Source organism: Pseudonaja textilis, chromosome 2, assembly GCF_049901715.1.
Source record: "Pseudonaja textilis isolate UNSWEBS1 chromosome 2, rPseTex1.2, whole genome shotgun sequence".
Classification (NCBI taxonomy): domain Eukaryota; kingdom Metazoa; phylum Chordata; class Lepidosauria; order Squamata; family Elapidae; genus Pseudonaja; species Pseudonaja textilis.
In genome coordinates, this window is record NC_141991.1 from 152,586,776 (window position 1) to 152,607,980 (window position 21,205).

The 21,205-nt window shown below is 37.8% G+C and overlaps 1 protein-coding gene across 3 annotated transcripts in view; it reads left to right on the forward strand.

The window, feature by feature from the left end:
- KANK2 (KN motif and ankyrin repeat domains 2) overlaps nucleotides 1–21,205 on the forward strand; it is a 107,806-nt gene that overhangs the window by 67,010 nt on the left and 19,591 nt on the right. For all 3 annotated transcript variants that reach the window (XM_026716806.2, XM_087925998.1, XM_087925997.1), the window contains exons 3-4: nucleotides 16,675–16,786; nucleotides 18,931–20,445. In XM_026716806.2, coding sequence (XP_026572591.1) covers nucleotides 16,750–16,786; nucleotides 18,931–20,445 — 1,552 coding nt within the window. In that variant the 5' untranslated portion in view covers nucleotides 16,675–16,749. The remainder of the gene's footprint in view (nucleotides 1–16,674; nucleotides 16,787–18,930; nucleotides 20,446–21,205) is intronic.

Genomic DNA, 21,205 nt, shown 5'->3' on the forward strand with positions numbered 1-21,205 from the left:
ATGTTTTATTATTTTTCATCTTAGATCATTAAGAATTTAAATTTTTCTAAAGAATTAAGATACAGTGCATTCAGAAAGTATTCAGACCCCTTCACTTATGTCAATTTTGTTACTCTGAAGCATGGAGGCGGCAGCAGCATGCTGTGTGGCTGTTTTTCAGCAGCAGGAAGATTGGTGAGGGTTGAGGGAAATCCGCTGAATGGGAGTAAAGTACAGGGATATCCTTAATGAAAACCTGTTCCACAGCACTCAAGACCTCAGACTGGGCCGAAGGTTCACTTTCCAACATGACAATAATTCTAAGCCACAACACACAACACAGCCACAACAACAAAGGAATGGCTTAAGGACAACTCTGTGAATGTCCCAGCAAAAGCCCTGTCTTGAGCTCTATTGAACATCTCCGGAGCGACCTGAAAATGGCTGTCCGCCGATGGTCGCCATCCAATCTGACTGAGCTTGTGAGGATTTGCAAAGAAGAATGGTAGAAAATCCTTCAATCCAGGTGTGCAAAGCTTGTCGCGTCATACCTAAAAAGACTCGACACTGTAATTGCTTCAACAAGTACTGAATGAAGGGTCTGAATAGTTATGCCAATGTGATATTTCAGTTTTTTTCTGTTTAATAAATTTACAGACATTTCTAAAATTCTGTTTTTACTTTGTTGTTATGGGGTACTGATTAATGAGAAAAACTGAATTTCAACAACTATAGAATCAGGTTGCAGTAGAACAAAATTGACAAAGATGAAGGGGACCTGAATACTTTCTGAATACAATGTAAACTTTTTTCAATTTAACTGAAAAAAATTAAAAACTTAAAAAAGAATTTAAAATTAAAAATTATACTGGCATTTAAGAGTTGAAAAAAGATTAAAATTTGAAAAAAAGAATAAAAAAACTGAAAAAAAATGAAAAATTAGAAATGTTTTTTAAAAAAATCAGTTTTTAAAAATTTTAGACTTTAAAAATTTTAGACTAAAAGTTCTTGGCACTTCTTTTGTTAGAAATCTCATCCTGTTTTCTAGGTGATGCTTTGCTCTTAACGCTCTACTTCCTGCCTTGAAAGGGATCTTTCCTTTCTGTCCACAAGTGTTTTGTACTTATCTTTTTTCTTGCCTTTTGGTTGCCTGGCAACTCTCGGGTTTTCAGGTACAATATGCTGATTTGGATGCTATGCTCCGCTTAGCTGGTCCGCTGCACTGCTCTCAGCTGCAGCTGGTCTGTTGCACTGCTTTCAGCTGTGCTGGTCGATCGCAATGCTCTTAGTCGCTGCTCTGGGCAGTCCGCTCCTTTGTGGATTGAGGTTTATTTATGACCCATTTTATGTTGTTTAAATTATGGTGATAGTTCCCCAATAATACAACAGAATACCCTATATCACCAGGCTTGAAATTTTGGGCTTGGACAACCTTGAACTATGCTGCCTACGGTTGGACTTAAACATAGTACACAAAATTATCTGCTACAATGTCCTTACCAGTCAACAATTACTACAGCTTCAGTCGCAACAATACAAGAGCACAAAACAGATACAAACTCAATGTAAACCACTCCAAACTTGATTGCAGAAAGTACGACTTCAGCAACAGAGTGGTCAATGCCTGGAATGCACTACCTGACTCTGTTGTTACATCCTCTAACCCCCACTCCTTTAACCTCAAACTATCTATTGACCTCACCCCATTCCTAAGAGGTCAATAAGGGGCATTTATAAGTGCACAATTGTGCCTCCCGTCCCTGTCCTATTGTCCCCTATTTATTCATATCTATTTCCTGTATTCTTACTCATGTTTATACTTATATCTATTACCTTGTAAGCGATTGACAAATCAAATCAATCAACCAATAAATAATAAAATAATTGAAGTCCCTCTTGCTAGAAAAGGGGATGAGTGTAAAATGCTAGGATGCTTGGGTCTTGTTTTGTCACAGTTTGTCAGTTTCCAAGGAATAGAAGAACCATATCCACAGAAAGAATGGGGACACAATGATGTGTGACACACTCCTTGGTGGACCAAAGGGCCCACATCAAGCTAAAACTGGGACTTTATCTTAGTCTGGGAACCCCCTCAGAATCTGATCGGGTAGAAAAGGTAATATCTGGAAAGGCAATGGATGTGTCAGGATCAAGACAATAGTAAATCCAGCATTCCTGGATCTTTACCTTGTCTTGAGAAGTGCAGCATGACATTGTAGTTTTCTTTTCCAATTATCCATTACTTAGAATAAGGCTTTAAAAATGCTCCTCTTTGTATACACATAATTTGACAAAAGAGTATCTTCTCAAAGATGGAAGGTGAGGCAGAAAGTTTTCAGAAAATGTCTCATATCAGTTTAGTCCTTTCCTGAGCTGGGCCATCTCCTTGCTTGCAAACAATTATTGTATGAAGCTGGCAGCTTCACAAATCATTTTTTCATTAAAGCTAACCTCATTCTGAAGAGCCTGAGAATATTTCTGCCAACCCCAGAAGGGCAAATTAAAAGGATCATAGTTTCTTTTAAAAAAATGATCTTGCTTGTCCCAGCAAAGTCATTCCAACCAGATCCTTAGATTGTAGCCCCAGCATAGCAGTGTTCTTTCCTTCAATTCCCAGGATAATTGACTCTGGGATCTGGCTTCTTTCTGGTGTCAGTAGTGAACTTAGTGGCAGCTGTTTTCATTGCAGTGCTAATGAAGTGAACCAGATGTTTCTTGCAAAGAAAAGCTGTTGAATCGAAACAGAGAGCCCATTGAGAATTATTTTCTTTTTCATGATATGCCTCTTTTCAGCTTTGTAGCAACAGCAAAGTTCATGTTAGAGCATGTGGGCTCAAGCACCTTAAAAAGTGCACATTGCTATCAAGAGTTATGATGCATGCAAGTTTCTGTACCTGTTAGCCAGTGACCATGGCAACATGGCTGAAAATAATCATTGGCGTGTTTGCTAATACTGGCTTTTGCTAAGTCCAGAGTTCTATCACCATTACATTTGAACTGTCAGGTTGAATCCCAAGTTATGTCTTTAACATGATTTTCTGAATTGTAAAAATGACTACAATTTAATGATTACTTGACTTGTTGGATTTTAAAACCCATGCCAACCACCAGCTATGGAAATGAGGTTAAAGAAGGAAATGAAGATTTTGGTTTGTAAACAACTATATATCTGTCTTTCTTCCATAAGTAGAGCTTAATTAAGGTTAGGTCCACACAATTTTTTTGCCATTTCAAAAATAGTTCTGCACCTGTGGGGTGGATCTCCCATTCTGCTCTTAGCCACTCTGCTGATTTATTTCTGGCTCAGATGCAATACTTCTAGAATTGCAGAAAGATTGTTCATTTCCAAGGTGGTTTTCCCCATTGACAGGGACGCTTGTCTCAATCCAATCCTGAATATCTTAGTCACTAGCAAGCATTAATCTGCTTTCATGGAGCAACACCATTCCTCCCACCCACCACCCACCCCGAAGTCTTTCACTGGCATTTGAAATAAACTTTTATTTTCTTCTACCCCAGCATATTTTCCTTCAAAGCAACCTTCTCCTCCTTTCTCTTCCAGATAGAAAATCAGATTCTATTCTATTGAGTAACATTGAAAGGATTTTTGTATTGATATCTAACTGCCCCAAGCATTAATTGGTGGTACCAGTGGCTTATACAAAAGGGACATAGTGGCTCAGTGGCTAAGACGCTGAACTTGTCGATCGAAAGATCCGCAGTTCAGCGGTTCAAATCCCTAGCGCCACGTAACAGGGTGAGCTCCTGTTACTTGTCCCAGCTTCTGCCAACCTAGCAGTTCGAAAGCATGTAAAAAATGCAAGTAGAAAAATAGGGACCACCTTTCATGGGAAGGTAACAGCGTTCCGTGCACCTTTGGCATTTAGTCATGCCGGCCACATGACCAAGGATACGTCTTCGAGCAGCGCTGGCTCTTCGGTTTTGAAACGGAGATGAGCACCACCCCTTAGAGTTGGGAAGAACTAGCATATATGTGTGAGGGGAACCTTTATCTTTATGGCTTATACATGAAAAAAAAAACCTAAAGTACTATAATTTGCTTTGGTATAAATGCTGGTACCACCTGTGCACAAAAAACAACAACAACAGGAAAAATCCATCTGAATGCTGCTGGTTGCAGCATCCTGTTTTCCACAGACACCCTAAAGAGATCCAACTCAGGGCAGGAAGGCAACAGCAACTGATATTTGGAACTCTACAGCAGGACCTTCCATATAACTTTTTTTTTTGACCCTGAACATTTTAAAACAAGGGTGAAAAGGAAGTTCTCTAGAGTTAGCAATCTTGTCTACCTATATGTGCAGGTGAAGGAAAAATCTTCAGGAAGTTAAAACACTGCTTGCTTTACAGAAACTTACTGCATATGAGCTTAACTTCATGTAGACCATAGGTCTACTTTATGTTCTTTCACACCTGTGTTCTTTCACATGGAAGATTGCAAGGGGGAAGCCCACATGGGGGAAAATGAAGAAACTACTTCAGAGAAGTGAAGACCAGCTGCTGCTGACAGACCCATCCTCATTTATCACATCCTCTGGAAAGGCCATTTCGGGTCATCTGTAGTGGTGACTTGTCTAACTCAGCTTTTCCCAGCCGGAGTCCTCCAAAAGCAAACTCCTCTCACCAAGAAATTCCTCTCCAGGCTTTAACCTAAGAACTTGTCCCTTGTGCCTAGAACCACTCTTTAAAAAAAGCAAAATTATGAAGAAGGGTTCTTGAATATATACAGAGGGCATTTTGTCTCTCCAGCATCCTCCTGGTTCAATTAGCTTTTCTGGAGCCGTGTGTGTATGAATTGCAAGGCAGACCCAAGGCCAGCAAATTCATCCCTGGCCAGTTCCTTGCAGAGGGTGTCACTATGCTTCACATTCCTTGTATTTATTTTGCACCACTCCTCTACTCTGGCCCAGGCATTCTTCTTGAAAGGGCTTTTGCAAGCCTGCTGCTGCCAGGCCTTGACTGCAGTTGTTGAGGGAGTGTGGTATTGGGAGCAGACTGAGGCAGCAGCCTTGTCTAGAGGATTGAGGCTTTGGACAGAGAAAATCCAGAGTATCTGCTGACCCAGCACTGGGGAATTTGAAGTGGGTTGAGGGGGGAGAGTCAACGAGCAAGGAGGAAATGTTCTTCCCTTCTGATTTTCCTCGTGACTCTACTTTGCAGCCAAAGAATGTGAAACCCTCAATGAGAAAATGGATAAGGAGACAGGAATGTTTATGGTTTTGCCACAATTTCCCCATAAATTTGAGAGATGCTGCTCCATGGAAAACAAAGTCCCATTCAGTTCCTCTGCTGTTCTTGTCCAGCATTCAGGCTCTCTGATAGATGGAAACCCAGATAGTCTCCATTCTCAACATCTGCTCAGCAGGATTCAGCATCTGTTTCTATCATGGTCTCTAGATTGTTAAGCAGGCTCTAAATGTGGCATTTTAAAGGTAATCCATTGTGACAAGGGCTGAAGCTGTGGGCTAGCCTGACAGGCAGCTGGAGTCAACAGGCTCAGGTTGAGCCTTAGGGAGGGGTGGGAAGAGTGAAAGAGTAGCAACAGCTGTCCTGTTCTTCTTGACTGAGCTATTTGGCTCTCCTGGAGAAGAGAGAAGTGTGTTCTCTCAGCTTCTGCCTCTCCAAACCAAGCTTGTTGCATCTGGATGTGATGGAGAATGTTTCTCCCCAGTCCAAACTCTGGCTTCCCTAAAAACTTGCCTGAGCCATTTTGATATATGATTTGGGGTGAAAAGAGACATGTTACATGTCTAGGGAGTTTCCTTCTGTGGAAACTCCTAATCAATTCTTGGATGTCAATTCCCCAATGTTGCCCCCAGCTGCTATTTCTCCCTAATGTGCTAATAGTAGCAAATATGCTATATGATCAAATTTAGGTAAATTGGTTGAGTTGTTGGGGCTGAATATGTAGCCCTCCTGATCATCAATTCTATCCGCTTCCACTGTGTAGAAGAAACATTTTTTAAAAACCATTCTAGGTCCTGATAGGAATCCTAGTTAAGTAAATTTATTTGTTTATAAAATTTAGATAGTTATCAAAACCACATTGAGGTGGCTCTGGACAGTTTACAACACTTTAAAAAGTCTACTGCATAATAAACCCACACCCAATCCCATAAAAGATTATTCTTTTATTGACTGAATAATCCACCCAATTACCCACTGTATTTGGTAAATTAAAAACATAATAAACATTTAATTTTACCGAGAAAAGTGTTCTATGCATTTGGTTTAAATAGTTGTTAAACAATATGAAGACCATACTCTAGTCTAAAGGAATGCATAATTATCTACTTTTAACTACTCTTTCATTACCTAGACCAGGACTGTCAAACTTGCAGCCCACGGGCAGATGCGTCATGCACTGGCCATGCCCACAGCTGGTTTAGCGAAGGGGGGAAGTTGCAATATGTCACGTGCTGATGCTGTGACAACACGAGTTTCACCCCCCTGATCTAGACCCTTATCTTGTTTCAGCAATTACAAGAGATTGTATTGTCAAAGACAGCCAAGATACAGATAGTGTATTTGAGAAAGTATAAAAAGGCCTTGCATATTGACCTAATTTTGGTCCCCCATATACAAAAAATGGAATAAAAAGGATCCTAGTAATTATAGACACACTAGTCTGATAAATATTGTAGAAAAAATATAGAAAATCATATTCTCGTAGAAGAACAAGCAGGCTTTAGACAAAGTTGATCTACCATTGACAATTGCGTTATCCTGAACTACCTAATTGCCAAGAGGAGGCCCCTATATTCAGCCTTTATAGATCTCACAGCTGTATTTGATATGGTAAGCAGAGAGTAAACTGACAGTTCTTAAAATAGAACATAGACTACTAATCCTGATTAAAGCCCTATATATAAATACTTGTTTGAAAGTGCAGTATGGGGTTAATGGAACTCTGACTAACAGGATTCATACAACAAAGAGATAAAGCAAGGGTGTGTCTTAGCCCCATTACTATTTAACTTATATATTACAATTTAATTTATATATTAATGATTGCCAGGTTTAATGAAGGATCCTATGATTCACATGCCAATGATCCTAAATAGAAATTGTAGCACCTTGCTCTATGCTGATGATGTGATCTTATTATTGTACTCACAAGTAGGATTGTGTAGGCTACTAAGGAGATTTAGTTACTACTGCCAGGATAACTCTCTAATTATTAGCAAATCCAAATAAAAATTATGGTATTTGGTAAACATAACCAGACACATAGATAGCAACTAGATGGGGAACCAATTGAACAGGTTAGCACTTTTGTTTATTTAGGCATAACTTTTCCAAAGACTGGATCTTGGGTTTGTCATCACCAACGGAGTACACTTAGAGCAAAAGCTTGTTTGGATCTATTAAATTAAAGAATCACATTTACCCAGGCTCTGTAGTATGACTAATCAAAGTATATAAAGCTAAAGTAATCCCCATGCTTCTATATGGAGATGAGGGGGTTTACACTCTATTACAGTTTTAGAACAAACAGTCTCAACACCTGAGATGTATTTTGGGTGTGGGCATGGGTTGCCGAACTGGTAGTAACTTCTGCCTGGCCACGCCCCCCAACCCGGTCATCCAGTCGCCACTCACTCTCTTGCCCTGCCCACCCAATGCCCAATGTTCACTCACTCTACCCACCCGATGCTCGCCCGCCCAGTCATTCTTTAAGGAATTTCTTTTTTTTAATTTTTATTGGTTTTTAAAAACAAACATAAACAAACAAAACATTAAAACATCAAGCTATCTTCCATATGTGTACATACAGTGTGCCAGTTGGTTTACAAATTGTTTTGTGCTTCCATTTTGTCATCTTCAATTACAATTACATTGCATATAATCTCATATTTTCAATCAAAAATTAAATACCTTAGTATCATTATTAATCAATCATTTGACTATACTTTTATTCATTCATGTTTTACAAGATAAACATAATTTACTTAGTTTATTTTACAACAGTTCATATTGTCATCCCAAATCTATCCTAAAATCATTTTGTAGATATAATAAGAAAGAAGTACATCTTTATATATTTATTATTTTCTAAAAGTCTACATATTTCATTACTGTATTTTATTGTCTAACCATTGATAGGAAAGATCCCAAATTTTATAAAATTGTTTATCCTCTTGTTTTCTAATTTCAAATGTCAATCTACTCATTTCAGCACATTCCAATATTTTATTAATGATTTCCTCCTGTGATAGTATTTTCTCATTTTTCCAGTTTTTAGCAAATACAATCCTAGCCGCTATTAATACATCTACAATCAGGTATTTCAAGTCTTACTATATATTTCAGGTAAAATTCCCAATAAAAATATCTCTGGTTTCAAGTCTATATATTTTTTTGTCATTTTTTCCAACCACATGTGGATTTTAGTCCAGTATTTTTTAGCATCCGCACAAGTCCACCACATATGGTAATATTAGCCAGGTGTCTGATGACATTTCCAACATTTTTCGGATTTATTCTTAAACATTCTTGCTATCCTTGTTGAGGGAAAATGCCACCTGTAAAACATCTTATACAAGTTTTCTTTATAAGCTGTAGACATTGTCATTTTATAATTTTGAGACCACAATTTTTGCCATTTCTCTAAATCGATCCCATATCCAAAATTCTTCTCCCAATCAATCATAGTTTCTTTAACTTGTTCTTCTAATTTAATTTCTAATAAATATCCATACAGTTTTTTAATCACCTTTTCATCAGTACCTGTCAAAATCTTATCTAAATCAATTTATCATAGAAACCTTCCATTTTAGAATCTTTATCATACTTTGAATGTATTTGCGCCATAAAAACCAATTCATCTTTATACCTTGTTCCTCTAGTTTTTGTATAGATTTGAGTTCACCCTTTTCATTCAATATTTCACCATATCTAACTGTTTGTTCCTTTTTGTATATTATAGGATAAGAAAATGCTTCAATAGTCAATAACCAGACTGGAATTTTCAAATAACATTGTCTTTTAATCTTCTCCCAGTTTAACCACAGAGATTCCCGTATATAATGTCTTCTAAAATACCCCTGTGTTTTAGTTCCTTTATACCATAAAAAAAGCATGCCACCCCAACAACAAATCATGTCCTTCTAATGTCAACAATCTAGTATTTCTTAGTGTTATCCATTCCTTAACCCACATCAGATTTGTAGCTTGATAGTACAATTCCCAATTAGGCAAACCAAATCCTCCTCTAATTCTAGCATCTTGCAAAAGTTTTAACTTTATTCTCGCTTTCTTACCTTGCCATATATATTTCAACACAATTTTATTTAAATCTTCAAAGTAATCTTTTCCAAGCCTAATTGGAATTGTTTGAAACAAATATAAAATTCTGGGTAATATATTCATCTTGATTGTTGAAATTCTCCCTATTAGCGACAGTTGTAAATTTTCCCATTTTGCCAGATCTAGCGCTATCTGCTGTTTAAGTTTGATATAATTATTCTCTTTTAATGTACTACATCTTGCTGTCAAATATATCCCCAAGTACTTGATCTTATTCGTGACCTGAATTTTCAATAGGTCTGCCAGTTCTTCCTTTTGTCTTAATAGCATATTCTTTGTCAAGATCTTTGTCTTGTAAACTTTTACCGGCAATTCATTCCCTTTTGTGCAAATCGCCCTACCGATTATGAAGCTACTAAAGATGAAAGGGGAAGGAAAACCCAAACCTAGCCAACCCTTAAAGTGGACCATGGAATGCCAGGTAGTATTCAAGAAACTTAAATGGCTGTTTGTAGTGGAACCTGTGCTAAGATACCCAAACCCAGATGCTCCCTTTACGATTCAAGTGGACACTAGTGATATGGCTCTAGGAGCCATGTTGCTACAAGAGAACCCCCAGGGAATCCTTCAACCTCTGAAAAATAACTAACACAGGGAGAGGGCGGAGCTGGCATCGCAATGATAAGGCATGCAATCTTGGAGGTCTGAGATCGCTGCCGATATCTTTGCTCCTGGACGGTCCTATCAGATCTAAACCGTCCCAAAGAGACGGTGAAAGTGAAGAGCGCATCCTGTCGATCCCAGGGATACCGCAAAGTCTATATCACTTCTCCCAGGAGAAGCTCTTCTTGCCAGCGGCAAAGAGACAGCCATTAAAGCTGCTGAAGTTGGGACAGCTCCGAAACGGAAGAGAACAGAAAGAGAGAATGTGCCGGTTTGGTGAGAACTTTTTCTTTATTCTAAGATCTGAAAGGACACCCTAAGGAAAAGAAAGAATCTGTAAAAGTTTTGACAGAAGTGATTAAGCGGCAATTTTAAACAGGAATGTCAAAGTAATGTTTTTTTCTCTCATTGCTGGATTTTCTATACACGATCTTATATTTTGAAACTGGACTGATTTTTTCTTTTACATCTATTTTTTTTCTCCTTTTTGATTTTGTAATATTTTAGACTAGAGGCTCCCTTTTAGTTATTTCTTTTTTTAAAATATCTTTTTCTTTTTTTATTAATTCTTATTATATCTTGCTTGGAAAAGGAGGGGGAAAGTGAGAGCAAAGAAACTTTGTAACACTGCCAACTAGAGGCTTGAAAATATTCTATTTCCCTGTGACCAGACAAAGCTGAGAAAGAAAGAACTGAGACTCTTTTTCAAGGACATTGCTAGTTGATAAGATAGAGGGAAGAGCATGGGAGAGTATTATTGCAGGTGCTCTTCTGGGTTTCTATCAACAGCTGGAGTCTGGTGTTGAAACCTAGGGGAAAAAAAGGTGATAAGATTTTGGAGAAGAGAGCTATAATAAGAGCCTTGGATAATTAAACAAAGTGCAGTGTGCTCTTTTTACTTTTTCTAAATTGTGCTATCCCTCCTCACCAGCTTTATTGTATTTCATTTTATCTTTTTTTTTCTTGTAATAACTATTTGGGTTTTTGGCTTTGTTGGAGCTTGTCTTTATTTTTCTTTTTTTCTTTGGAAGTCCAACCTCTGCGTTTGCTTTTTATTTTAAAGGGAAAGCTTTAGTATTAATGTTTTTTTAAGGGAATAGCCTTTTCTTTTCCTTTCCTGGTATTTTTGTTTTTTCATCTACTTTTCTGGTTTATTCTTATGCACTCTTTTCTATTTGAGACTTTTCAATTGGATTAAGGTGTTGAAGAACCTGTAGAATTTTTCCTTTTCCTTTTTTTTTCTTTTTTTTTCAAGCCTTTTTCTTCATCTAACTACTGATTGGATTAAGGTATACAAGAACCTGAAGAAATTTTGTCCTCCCTTTTTTTCTTGTTTTTTATCATTATTATTGGGCTTCTTTTTTCTACTATTTTTATTTTGAACTATAATTGGTTACTTTACAATTGGATTAACGTTTAGAAGAACCCAAAGATTTTGAATTGCTTAAAATGAGTAGGAAATTTACAGGTCCTGGTTCTTTAACTTCTACTTCTTCCTCTCCACCATCTGGAGGACAACGTTCAATACAGACAATGTTAAAGCAAGAAAAAGAACAAGAAAAAGTGACTCTGCAGATGATTATGCAAGAAATTCAAAATATTCAAGCAAGATCAGAAAATATTGGAAAGAGAATAGAGAACATTGAACAAAGAACAGAGAACATTGAACAAAGAACAGAGAACATTGAAAAAAGAACAGGGAAAACCAATGAAAAAGTGGAGAACCTCCAACAAATGATGTTGAACTATGATGAGAGATTCCAAAAAATTGAAGAAGAAGATAAACAAAGAGACAAGAGGATTGGAGATATTGATAATAAATTAACGGTGGTTGAACAAGATAAAAGTGGTATGTTGAGATGGGAGATCAGAATTCTATCTTAGATTCCAAAATGTAGAGGAAGAAAAAGGACAAAACTTAGCTGAGATAATGATAGGAATACTGGCTGAAGCTTTGGAAATAACTCAAGAGAAGATGATGGATGGAATAGATGAGGTTTATCGAGTTTTCACAAGATATGCGATGAGAAATAGCTTACCAAGAGAAGTTCACATTAGATTTACAAAGAAAGCCATTAAAATGCAAATATTGCAAGTGGCAAAAGAGAAAACATTTGAAATATAAAGACAAGGAGATTGTGGTCTTGAAACAAATACCCAGAAGAGTGAGAGAGATGAGAAGAGAATACCAATTCCTGACTAAAGTGCTACTTAAAAAAGAGGTGAATTATAGATGGCTGATTCCAGAAGGTTTAATGTCCACATGGCAAGAACAGAGACATAGAATTGACTCAATTGAGAAAGCGGAATTATTTTGTACAGAATTATTTGGAAGGAAAGAGGAAGAGGCAGAAAAAGAGATCTCATTAATTGAATTCCAAGAGGACTGCCAAATGGCGACTGAAAAAGAAGAAGGTGCAGTAGGTGGAAAGGTGGAAGCCAAAGAACAACATGAACTAAGATCTATGAGAGCTGCTAAACTTAACTACAAAATATAACCATGGAAGAGAAAAAATTGATTACCATTAATATAAATGGACTTAACTCAAAGAAGGAAAACCTTTCATAAATTAGAGAAATTAAAATTTGATATAATTTGTCTACAAGAAGTACATATTAAAAAACAATATGAACAATTGTTGATACAGCCAAAATTAGGGAAAATATTTACTTCCTTTACACAATGTAAAAAAAAGAGGAGTGGTTTTATATATTAAAGAGACCACCCCAGCAAAATTGATTTATACTGATGACGACAGAAGAATATTAATGGTGGAAATAATGGACTATAATACGAAAACACTCCTGATTGCAATCTGTGCTCCGAATGACAAACAAGAAGAATTCTACAAAAAATTACATATGAAAATAATTGAACTGGACTATGCTAATATAATTATGATGGGAGATTTTAATGGAATTGTAGACAATAAATTGGACTATACAGCACAGAAAACAATAAAGCAAAATAGAAAGACTCTCCCTAAATCTTTTTTTAAAATGGTAGATGAAATAAACTTAAAAGATACATGGAGAGAAAGAAATGCTAAAACTAAACAATACACCTTCTATTCAAATAGACACTTATCATGGTCCAGAATAGATATGATATGGATGTCAACAGAATTAATAACTCATATTCAAGAAATAAATATTGAAACAAGTACTTGGGCAGATCACAATCCAATGACAATTAAATGGAAAGGACAAAAAAGATCTAGATGGACGTTAAATAATACTATTTTAAAGGAAAAAGACTTCACACAGTGGATGGAGAAAGAATTGGCTTTTTTCTTTAGAGAAAACAAAAAAGAAGATACATCAATTCAGAATGTATGGGATACAATGAAGGCATATGTTAGAGGCTTGATAATACGCTATACAAGGAAAAGAAATAATATGAAAAGATTAGCCTCTAAGGCCTTAGAGGATGAGTATAAAAGATTTGAAAAAGGGCTACAGAATATGCCACAGAAAAAGGACATCAAGCTAAAAATGGATATAATTAAACTTAAATGGGTCAAATAGAAAAAGAAGAATTAGCATAGAAAATTAGAGGTGCTAAATAGAACTATTTTGAAGACACAAATAAACTAGGTAGATGGTTAGCATACAAATTGAGAAAGGAGAAAAAATCAAGGAAAATATTGCAATTAATAGATGACCAAGGCCAAGTTTGCTATGGTAGTAAAGAGAAGAAGGAAATCATTCGAGACTTCTATGGGAAATTATATATGCAAGAGAATATTGATGAGGAAAGAATTAAACAGTACTTACAGAATGCTAATTTACCTCAGATACCTAAAGAGACTGAAACAACGTTAAAGAGCAATATAATGATGATGGAGTTAACTGAAGCACTCAAGAAGTAAAATAATGGAAAGGCATCAGGCCCAGATGGACTTCCGGCAGAATTTAAAAAAACATTACAAGAATCGTTGAATCTTCCATTGCTAGAAGTTATGAATGAAGTTATGTTAAAGAAGAGGATACCTAAATCATGGTCAGAAGCCTATATTACACTTATTCCAAAAGAGGAGGCCGATCCATTACAAATTAAGAACTATAGACCCATTTCTCTACTAAATGCAGATTATAAAAGCTTCAATATTGGCAGAAAGACTTAAAAATATTTAAATAATTTTATTAATCCTGATCAAAATGGATTTCTGCCAAAGAGACAAATTAAAGACAATATGGGAGTAATCTTGGACACCTTGGAATACTACGAGGCACATCCTGAAAAACAAATGGCTCTGATATTTCTCAATGCACAGAAGGCATTTTGATAATGTGAATTGGCGATTCATGTTATTACTGTTGGAACAGATGGGTTTTGCTAGAAAATTTATTCAAACAATAGAAGCTATATATCATAAGCAAACGGCAAAGGTAATGATAGAGGGAGAGCTGACAGACTCTATCAATATAAGAAAAGGAACAAGACAAAGGTGCTCACTATCACCTTTGTTGTTTGTGTTAACTTTGGAAGTGCTAAACAGAAATATTAGAGATGAAAAAAATATAAAAGGAATGAAAATCAAAAAGGAAGAATTTAAGCTGCAAGCATTTGCGGATGATCTGGTTTTCATCTTAGAAGACCCTCTAGAAACAGCATCAAAATTCATAGAAAAGATAGAGACATATGGAAAGGTGGCTGGTTTGAAAATAAATAAAGATAAGACAAGGTATTTCTTTTTTTTTTTAACCTTCCGACAATCAGCTGTTCCTACCAACAGCTGTGCCAGGATTCCCCTCGATTCTTATTGCTTCACCTTGGAGGCTTCCCTGAGGCCCAGGAAGGTAAAAAATGGAGGGAGGGGACACCGCCCCCCTCCATTTTTTGCCTTCCTGGGCCCCAGGGGAGCCTTCTGGAGCAAAAACGCCCCACCCAGAGGCACCTCTGAGGCCAGGAAGGCCCCAAAACGGAGCGTGGAGGGGTCCTGTGTGCCCCTCCTATGCTCTGTTTTTTTCTTCCTGAGCCCCAGGGGAGCCTTCTGGGAACAAAAATGCCACCCCCAGAGGCTCCTCTGAGGCCAGGAAGGCCCCCCAAATGGGGTGGGGGTGAGGGGAGGTGGGGGGGGGTGCTGCAAAAAAAGTCATGCCCACCCAATCACATGGCCATGCCCACCTAGCCAAGCCCACAGAACCGGTAGTAAAAAATTTTGAATCCCACCACTGCCTTGATCTATACATTAAACGTATGGCCCAGTGGGAGGCCGCTATTAAAACAACATACCTCATATGTGGCCAGAATTTGAAAACAACATTTAATACAGCAGAGTTTATGACTAAAATGGTCTGACTGAGATCAGCATATTTTACCCTATTCGTATTTTAAATTGTTTCTTTTGGACTTTATTGGTAATACGTGTTTGAACTTTGTATTTTGATATGGCCTAGAGACTAATCAATAAAGCTTTATGATCTAATTTGGGAAGTGTTAATTATAAGTAAAATCACAACCATGTCAATATGACCAAGATTTAGACTTGCATTTTTTAACTTATGTGGACTCAGGTGAATAATTTTTCAAAAAGTCAGTGAGGCTTATAATATGTTATAGCATACATTTGCTGTATTCCAAACAATTCCCAATTGTTTAATTTTGTATTTAGAATTTTTATTTTGTAACTATACTGTAGTAGATGCAGAACTGAACCTTAGGATGAAAAGTTGGTGGTTTCAACTTGTCTCTTCAAGAAACCCTCAAACCTATAGCTTAACTCTATTCCTGGTCTTGGTGTGTGCAGCCTGTGAATTATTGCTGTCATTAATTATCGTCTAGGAAACACCTTACTCGCTGTCCTCCCCCTAACCTGAATGTGTAGGTGTGTCTGTGAGAGGCTTCTATACCCCGTTTTCTGGCAAATAAGAAAAAAAGGTCTGTGGGGGGGGGGGGAATCAAATACATTATATAGTGCCACCTCCTGGTTGGATATTGGCAAGGCATGTGACTAGCAGAATCATTTCCCTTCCCTTGAGAGATAAACAAGATTACAGTATTAAGAAGGAAAGAGACTCTTTTTAGCTTTCAGATATACAAGCAAGACTCTGAATGGCAAAAAGGGAAATAATATAGAGAGAGACATGCAAATTACAGATCCTGAAAAGTACAAGTTTATTAAAACTTTCTGCATTGCCCTTTAAGCCAGTTAGGCCCCAATGGTGGTGATCTATACTTTAAACATTTAAAACAATTTCCATCATATAAGTAAGAGGAGAAATAGTCCTTTAAATAACAAAGGGAATATTATTGAAGATGAAGGGTGGAATGATGTGAAAGTTGTGTTTTAATATTTCTTCTTATTAGCAAGCAAGCATCTTACAAACAGTTTTAGATAGGATGCATTTTTATGGGTAAGCTATTAATCTTTTGAACTACATTCAGTTTTGCACATTTTTACTGCATAGTTTTTAAAACATACATTTATTTCTACTTTTGTTCTCTGTAACTTGAAGATAATTATAGTGGCAATAACCCTGTTGGGAATTGTAAACACTCTAATCAGGAACTGTTATGCCACTTTGAAGCTCAATGTGACATCTACCTAACACAAGATTGGTGGTGATTACTCACTCAAAAGTGTTATTGGAAGTAATTATCCCAGAGGGCAGTGTCCTGCTTTCAGAAAGTACTGTCAAATTCCTATCAGTCATTCTCACAAACATTTGAAGCATCAAACAGAAACAGAGTCCCTTAGTGTAGGCTGATTGTTTTAGGAATATGTGGATTAAGATGGCATTTATTTCTGTTTTCAGGCAAAGTGGGTTTCCTATGAGCTGTGAGAAGGCTTCTGGGCTGTTTTGAACGTGCGTATTGATCAAGTGGAAGGAATGGCCCAGGTTCTGCATATGGGGACTGCTTTCCCAGGTAGGTCTGTATGAAGACTACTTTTGAACAGGGAGCATCAACAGATGGCACTGGGCATTCTTGTGCCAATGCAGATAGTAATCTTAGATCACATTGCCACATTCAATCTCAGAAGTATTCTCGAACTGAAAGTTCTTTTATTTCATAGCCTCGGAAGCAGAGGTGGTATTCAGCAGATTCTAAACAGTTCTGGAGAACTGGTAGCGGAAATTTTGAGTAGTTCGGAGAACCAGAAAATACCACCTCTGACTGGAGATTTTACAGTATCCCTCCCCTGCCATGCCCACCAAGCCACATCCATAGAACTAGTAGTAAAATTTTTCGAATCTCACCACTGATGGGAAGGATTCAGTGGGATACAGTTCTTTTTCTTGTGTATGCAAATATATTTCAACTTGATGGCTATAATTGTAGCAACCACAATTGGGGCTGCTAACTCAATTAAGTGAAACTTTTACTCTGCTTATGATCTTATTTCAGTTTTCCTTTGCCTTACAGACCCGAAAATGCAAGAGTTACTCACAGAGTTACTTTTCAACATCATCCTAACTGAACAGTTGCTAAATTGTTAAATGAGAACTACCTGTATATTTAGTAGTCTCAGAATATAAGTTAGGAATCAAAGTGCTTTCTGATGAAAAGCGAAAATAGGAGAGGGTCACAAGTGGAAATAATTCTGGCTAGACCACTAAAATAAGATTTCATAGACAATTAAAACCCCATTCTATGATTCCCTAAATGCTACATAGATTTTGTGGCAGAGTGGTTAAAGTGCAGTATTGCAGGCTAACTCAGCCTGCAGCCTGGAGTTCGATCCTACTGAGGCTCATTGTTGATTCAGCCTTCCATCCTTCCAAAATCAGTAAAATGAGGACTCAGATTGTTGGGGGCAATATGCAAATAATACTTCTGCATTGCAAACCACCCAAGAAATGCTGTAGAGCGCTATGGGGCTGTACATAAAATTAAATGCTATTGCTACTGCTATCTGTTTCATCTATGGATTAGAGAAAAAGTATTGGGAGAAAGTCTCAGTTAAAAAAATAAAATTTTCTTATTAGAACAAACCAAATCCTATCTACACTTCTGTAACCAGCTAAATGCCCAAATACAACAACTTAAGAAGTGTATCTAAGGTCAGTTTACAACAAGAGCAAGCTAATAATATCCATTCCCTGTTTCGATCCAGCATTTTAGAAATATACTGACTCTGGAACACTTTTTGTATTCCTCTGAAACACTTTATGTGCGCATGAAGAACACTTAAAAAAATTAGCATATAGTATTTGAATACCTTTTGGAACAAACAACAATGAACAGAACAATCTCCCCACCCCACCCCACCCCACCCCATCACTGCCCTCAGGGCTAATCATTGGGACTATGGAAGAAAGTTTTCAGGGCTGCCGAAAGATCTGTGGTCCACAAAGAATGGTATAGAGTTGCCTGTGAACTAAGAATTGTTATACATGCAAGCTATATTGTCTTATGTGATGTCAGTACTGAGGTTGGATGAGATGCTGTGACACTTGATATCAGGCTACAGAATAAAGATTCAGATTAAACTTTTTTAAGATGTAGTTTTGCAATCAGCCAGTCAATCTATCAATCAATGAGGCTTATTGGTTTGGCAGTGAGATCCAAATAATGCAAAATTGGGGAAAATGTAGAATTCCTATTTACTAGTTACAAGTACTCTATTTCATTTAGAAGTTGTAGGAGCTTCATCACTTAAAGCTTTCAAGAAGAGACTGGACAACCATCTGTCAGAAATGGTTATGGTCTCCTGCTTGGGTGGGAGGTTGGACTAGATACCTACAAAGTCCCTTACAACTCTGTTATTCTGTTATTTGATTTAAACTAGTCCCCACCTTGCTTGAGGAGAGCTGTTTTGATGCAATTGGCAGATTTAAAAAATACAATTGATTCTAAGATAATTTTTCTTTCTCATAGAATGGAAGTAAGAGACAATTTACCATGGCTATCTATGTTGAGATCAGCCAATACATGCCATGATACGCAAACACTCATTATTCAACTAGGTCATGATGATCCCAGACTTTCTGTGGTCAGTCCTTTCATGCACATCCTCAACCCTGACAGAAAAGTGTTCTAAGCTGAACTTTCTCTTTTGTGTTTTGTAGGAAAGGTCAATACAGCCTCTACTACAATCTTCCATGGGAAGGAGCAAGACGTAACTTACTCAGTGGAGACTCCTTATGGCTACCGTCTTGATCTGGACTTTCTCAAATATGTGGATGACATTGAGAAAGGCCACACTATTAAGCGAATTCCAGTTCATCGTCGACCACGCTACAGCTCATTGCCCCGGGGCTATGGCTACACTGGTTCCTGGTGGACATCAACAGAGTCCCTCTGTTCCAATGCCAGTATGGACAGTCGCCATTCCTCCTATTCTTATTGTGGCCGTAGCTTCTACCCACAATACACTAATGCAATTCACAGCAGTTTCAATGCCCGTGTGGAGAAAACTTTGCTGGATGCTAGAAAGAAGTTAGAAGACCAGGCAGACCTAGAAACCCCCACAGCAAGTAGACTAGGAAGTCTCCATAGCAGTGTATCTGGGTCAACAAATTCTTTGGTTGGAAGCCAGAGTATTTCCCATCAAACTTCTTACAATGGCTCACAGCAAGGTGCTTCTGGACAATTCACACCAATTGGTTCTGGGTTGTCCACTCCAGTCTCACCAACTCCAGGACATCTTCAGTATGTTCGTGAGCAGATGGCTGTGGCTTTGAAGAAGTTGCGCCAATTGGAAGAACAGGTCAAGATGATCCCAGTCCTTCAGGTGAAGATCTCAGTGTTACAGGAAGAAAAAAGGCAGCTAAGTGTTCAGCTTAAAAGCCAGAAATTTTTGGGGCACCCAGGAGGATTTGGCAAGGGAAAATCACGAGGGGAGCTCTACATAGACATCCCTGAAGAAGGGGCAGGTGGAAATACAGAGGATAGCAGTACCAGACCTGACATGAAGGGTAGATTGGATAAGAAGGAAGTGAGGTCAGTGGGTGTGGGAAGGACAGTTGAAGATGGAGAAGTGAACGTGGACATGGCAAGATGTGACATAGGGGTAGCAGTCAAGGAGGAGGAGTTGGGGTTACCTTCCCCAGAAGTGGAACAACAATGTCAAGCTATTCAGACCCTATCCACCAAAATTGCTATGTTAGAAACACAACTGAAGAGAGCACTTCAAGATCTCCAAGCTGCCCATCAGAAACTGGAGCATCAGGGCAGGGAGAAGAAAGACAAAGAAACTTCGACAAGAGATGAGGGCCTAACAGAATGGGAAGCAAGAGGAAAAGATGCTCAGCAATGGGATGCCTCCATTCGGGTTGATACAGTCAAAGTTGTCCAAGTGGAAAGGGAGCCAGAGATTGCAGCCAGCATAGCTACCGGTCCTCAGAGGGCACAGGTCCTGGAGAGCAAGGAGCCCTGTGCCAGCCTCAGGCTTTCAGCAGGCAAAGATTCAGTCTCTGAGAAAGTTCAGGTGCCACTTTGTGCCACATACCACAGCAGTGAGGTGATGGAAACCACTTTCCCAATTCATGCTGGAGCAGCAAACACAGCCACCACCTTTCACTCTGTGAAAAAGATCAGCATTGTCAACACAGAAGAGGATGGGGATGGAAAGAAAGAAAGAGGTAAGGAACAAAGGAAGTAATCTAGCCTTGATTTAGTTTAGGGGAGCAGAACCCATTTATCCAGACAAGATTACTCAGTTCAGTTTCTTTGGTTACTTTAATACCAGTTGCAGTTATGCTGTACATAGAAAGACAATAAGACAGAGAAGTGAAAAAGTAAAGAAGAGTAAAGAAGAATAACCAAACAATAAAATAAAATAAAAATGATATAATTCTATTACTATGGGTACAGGTAGTCCTCAACTTACAACAGTTCATTTAGTGTCAGTTTGAAATTACAATGGCATTGAAAAAGTGACTTATGACCATTTTTCACACTTAGGACCATTGCAGCATTCCCACAGTCACGTGATCAAAATTCAGATGCTTGGCAACTAGTTCATATTTATGATGGTTGCAGTGTCCTGGGGTCATAAGATTAGATTTTGAGAACTTCTGACAAGCAAAGTCAATGGGGAAGCCAGATTCACTTAACAACCATTTCATTAATTTAACAAATGCAATGATTCACTTAACAGCTGTGGCAAGAAAAGTTGTAAATGGGGCAAAATTCACTGAATAAATGTTTCACTTAGCAACATAAATTTTTGGCTCAATTGTGGTTGTAACTGGAGGACTACCTCAACAGCCAAAGTTAACAGCCAAGTTAATTTGACATTAAAAATTCAATGTAAACTTTGCTACAGATGTGGCCCCATTTTCTTCCAGCTGTTTTTCTACTGTATTCACTTTGCAATTCCATGTCAAGGATTCTTTGCCT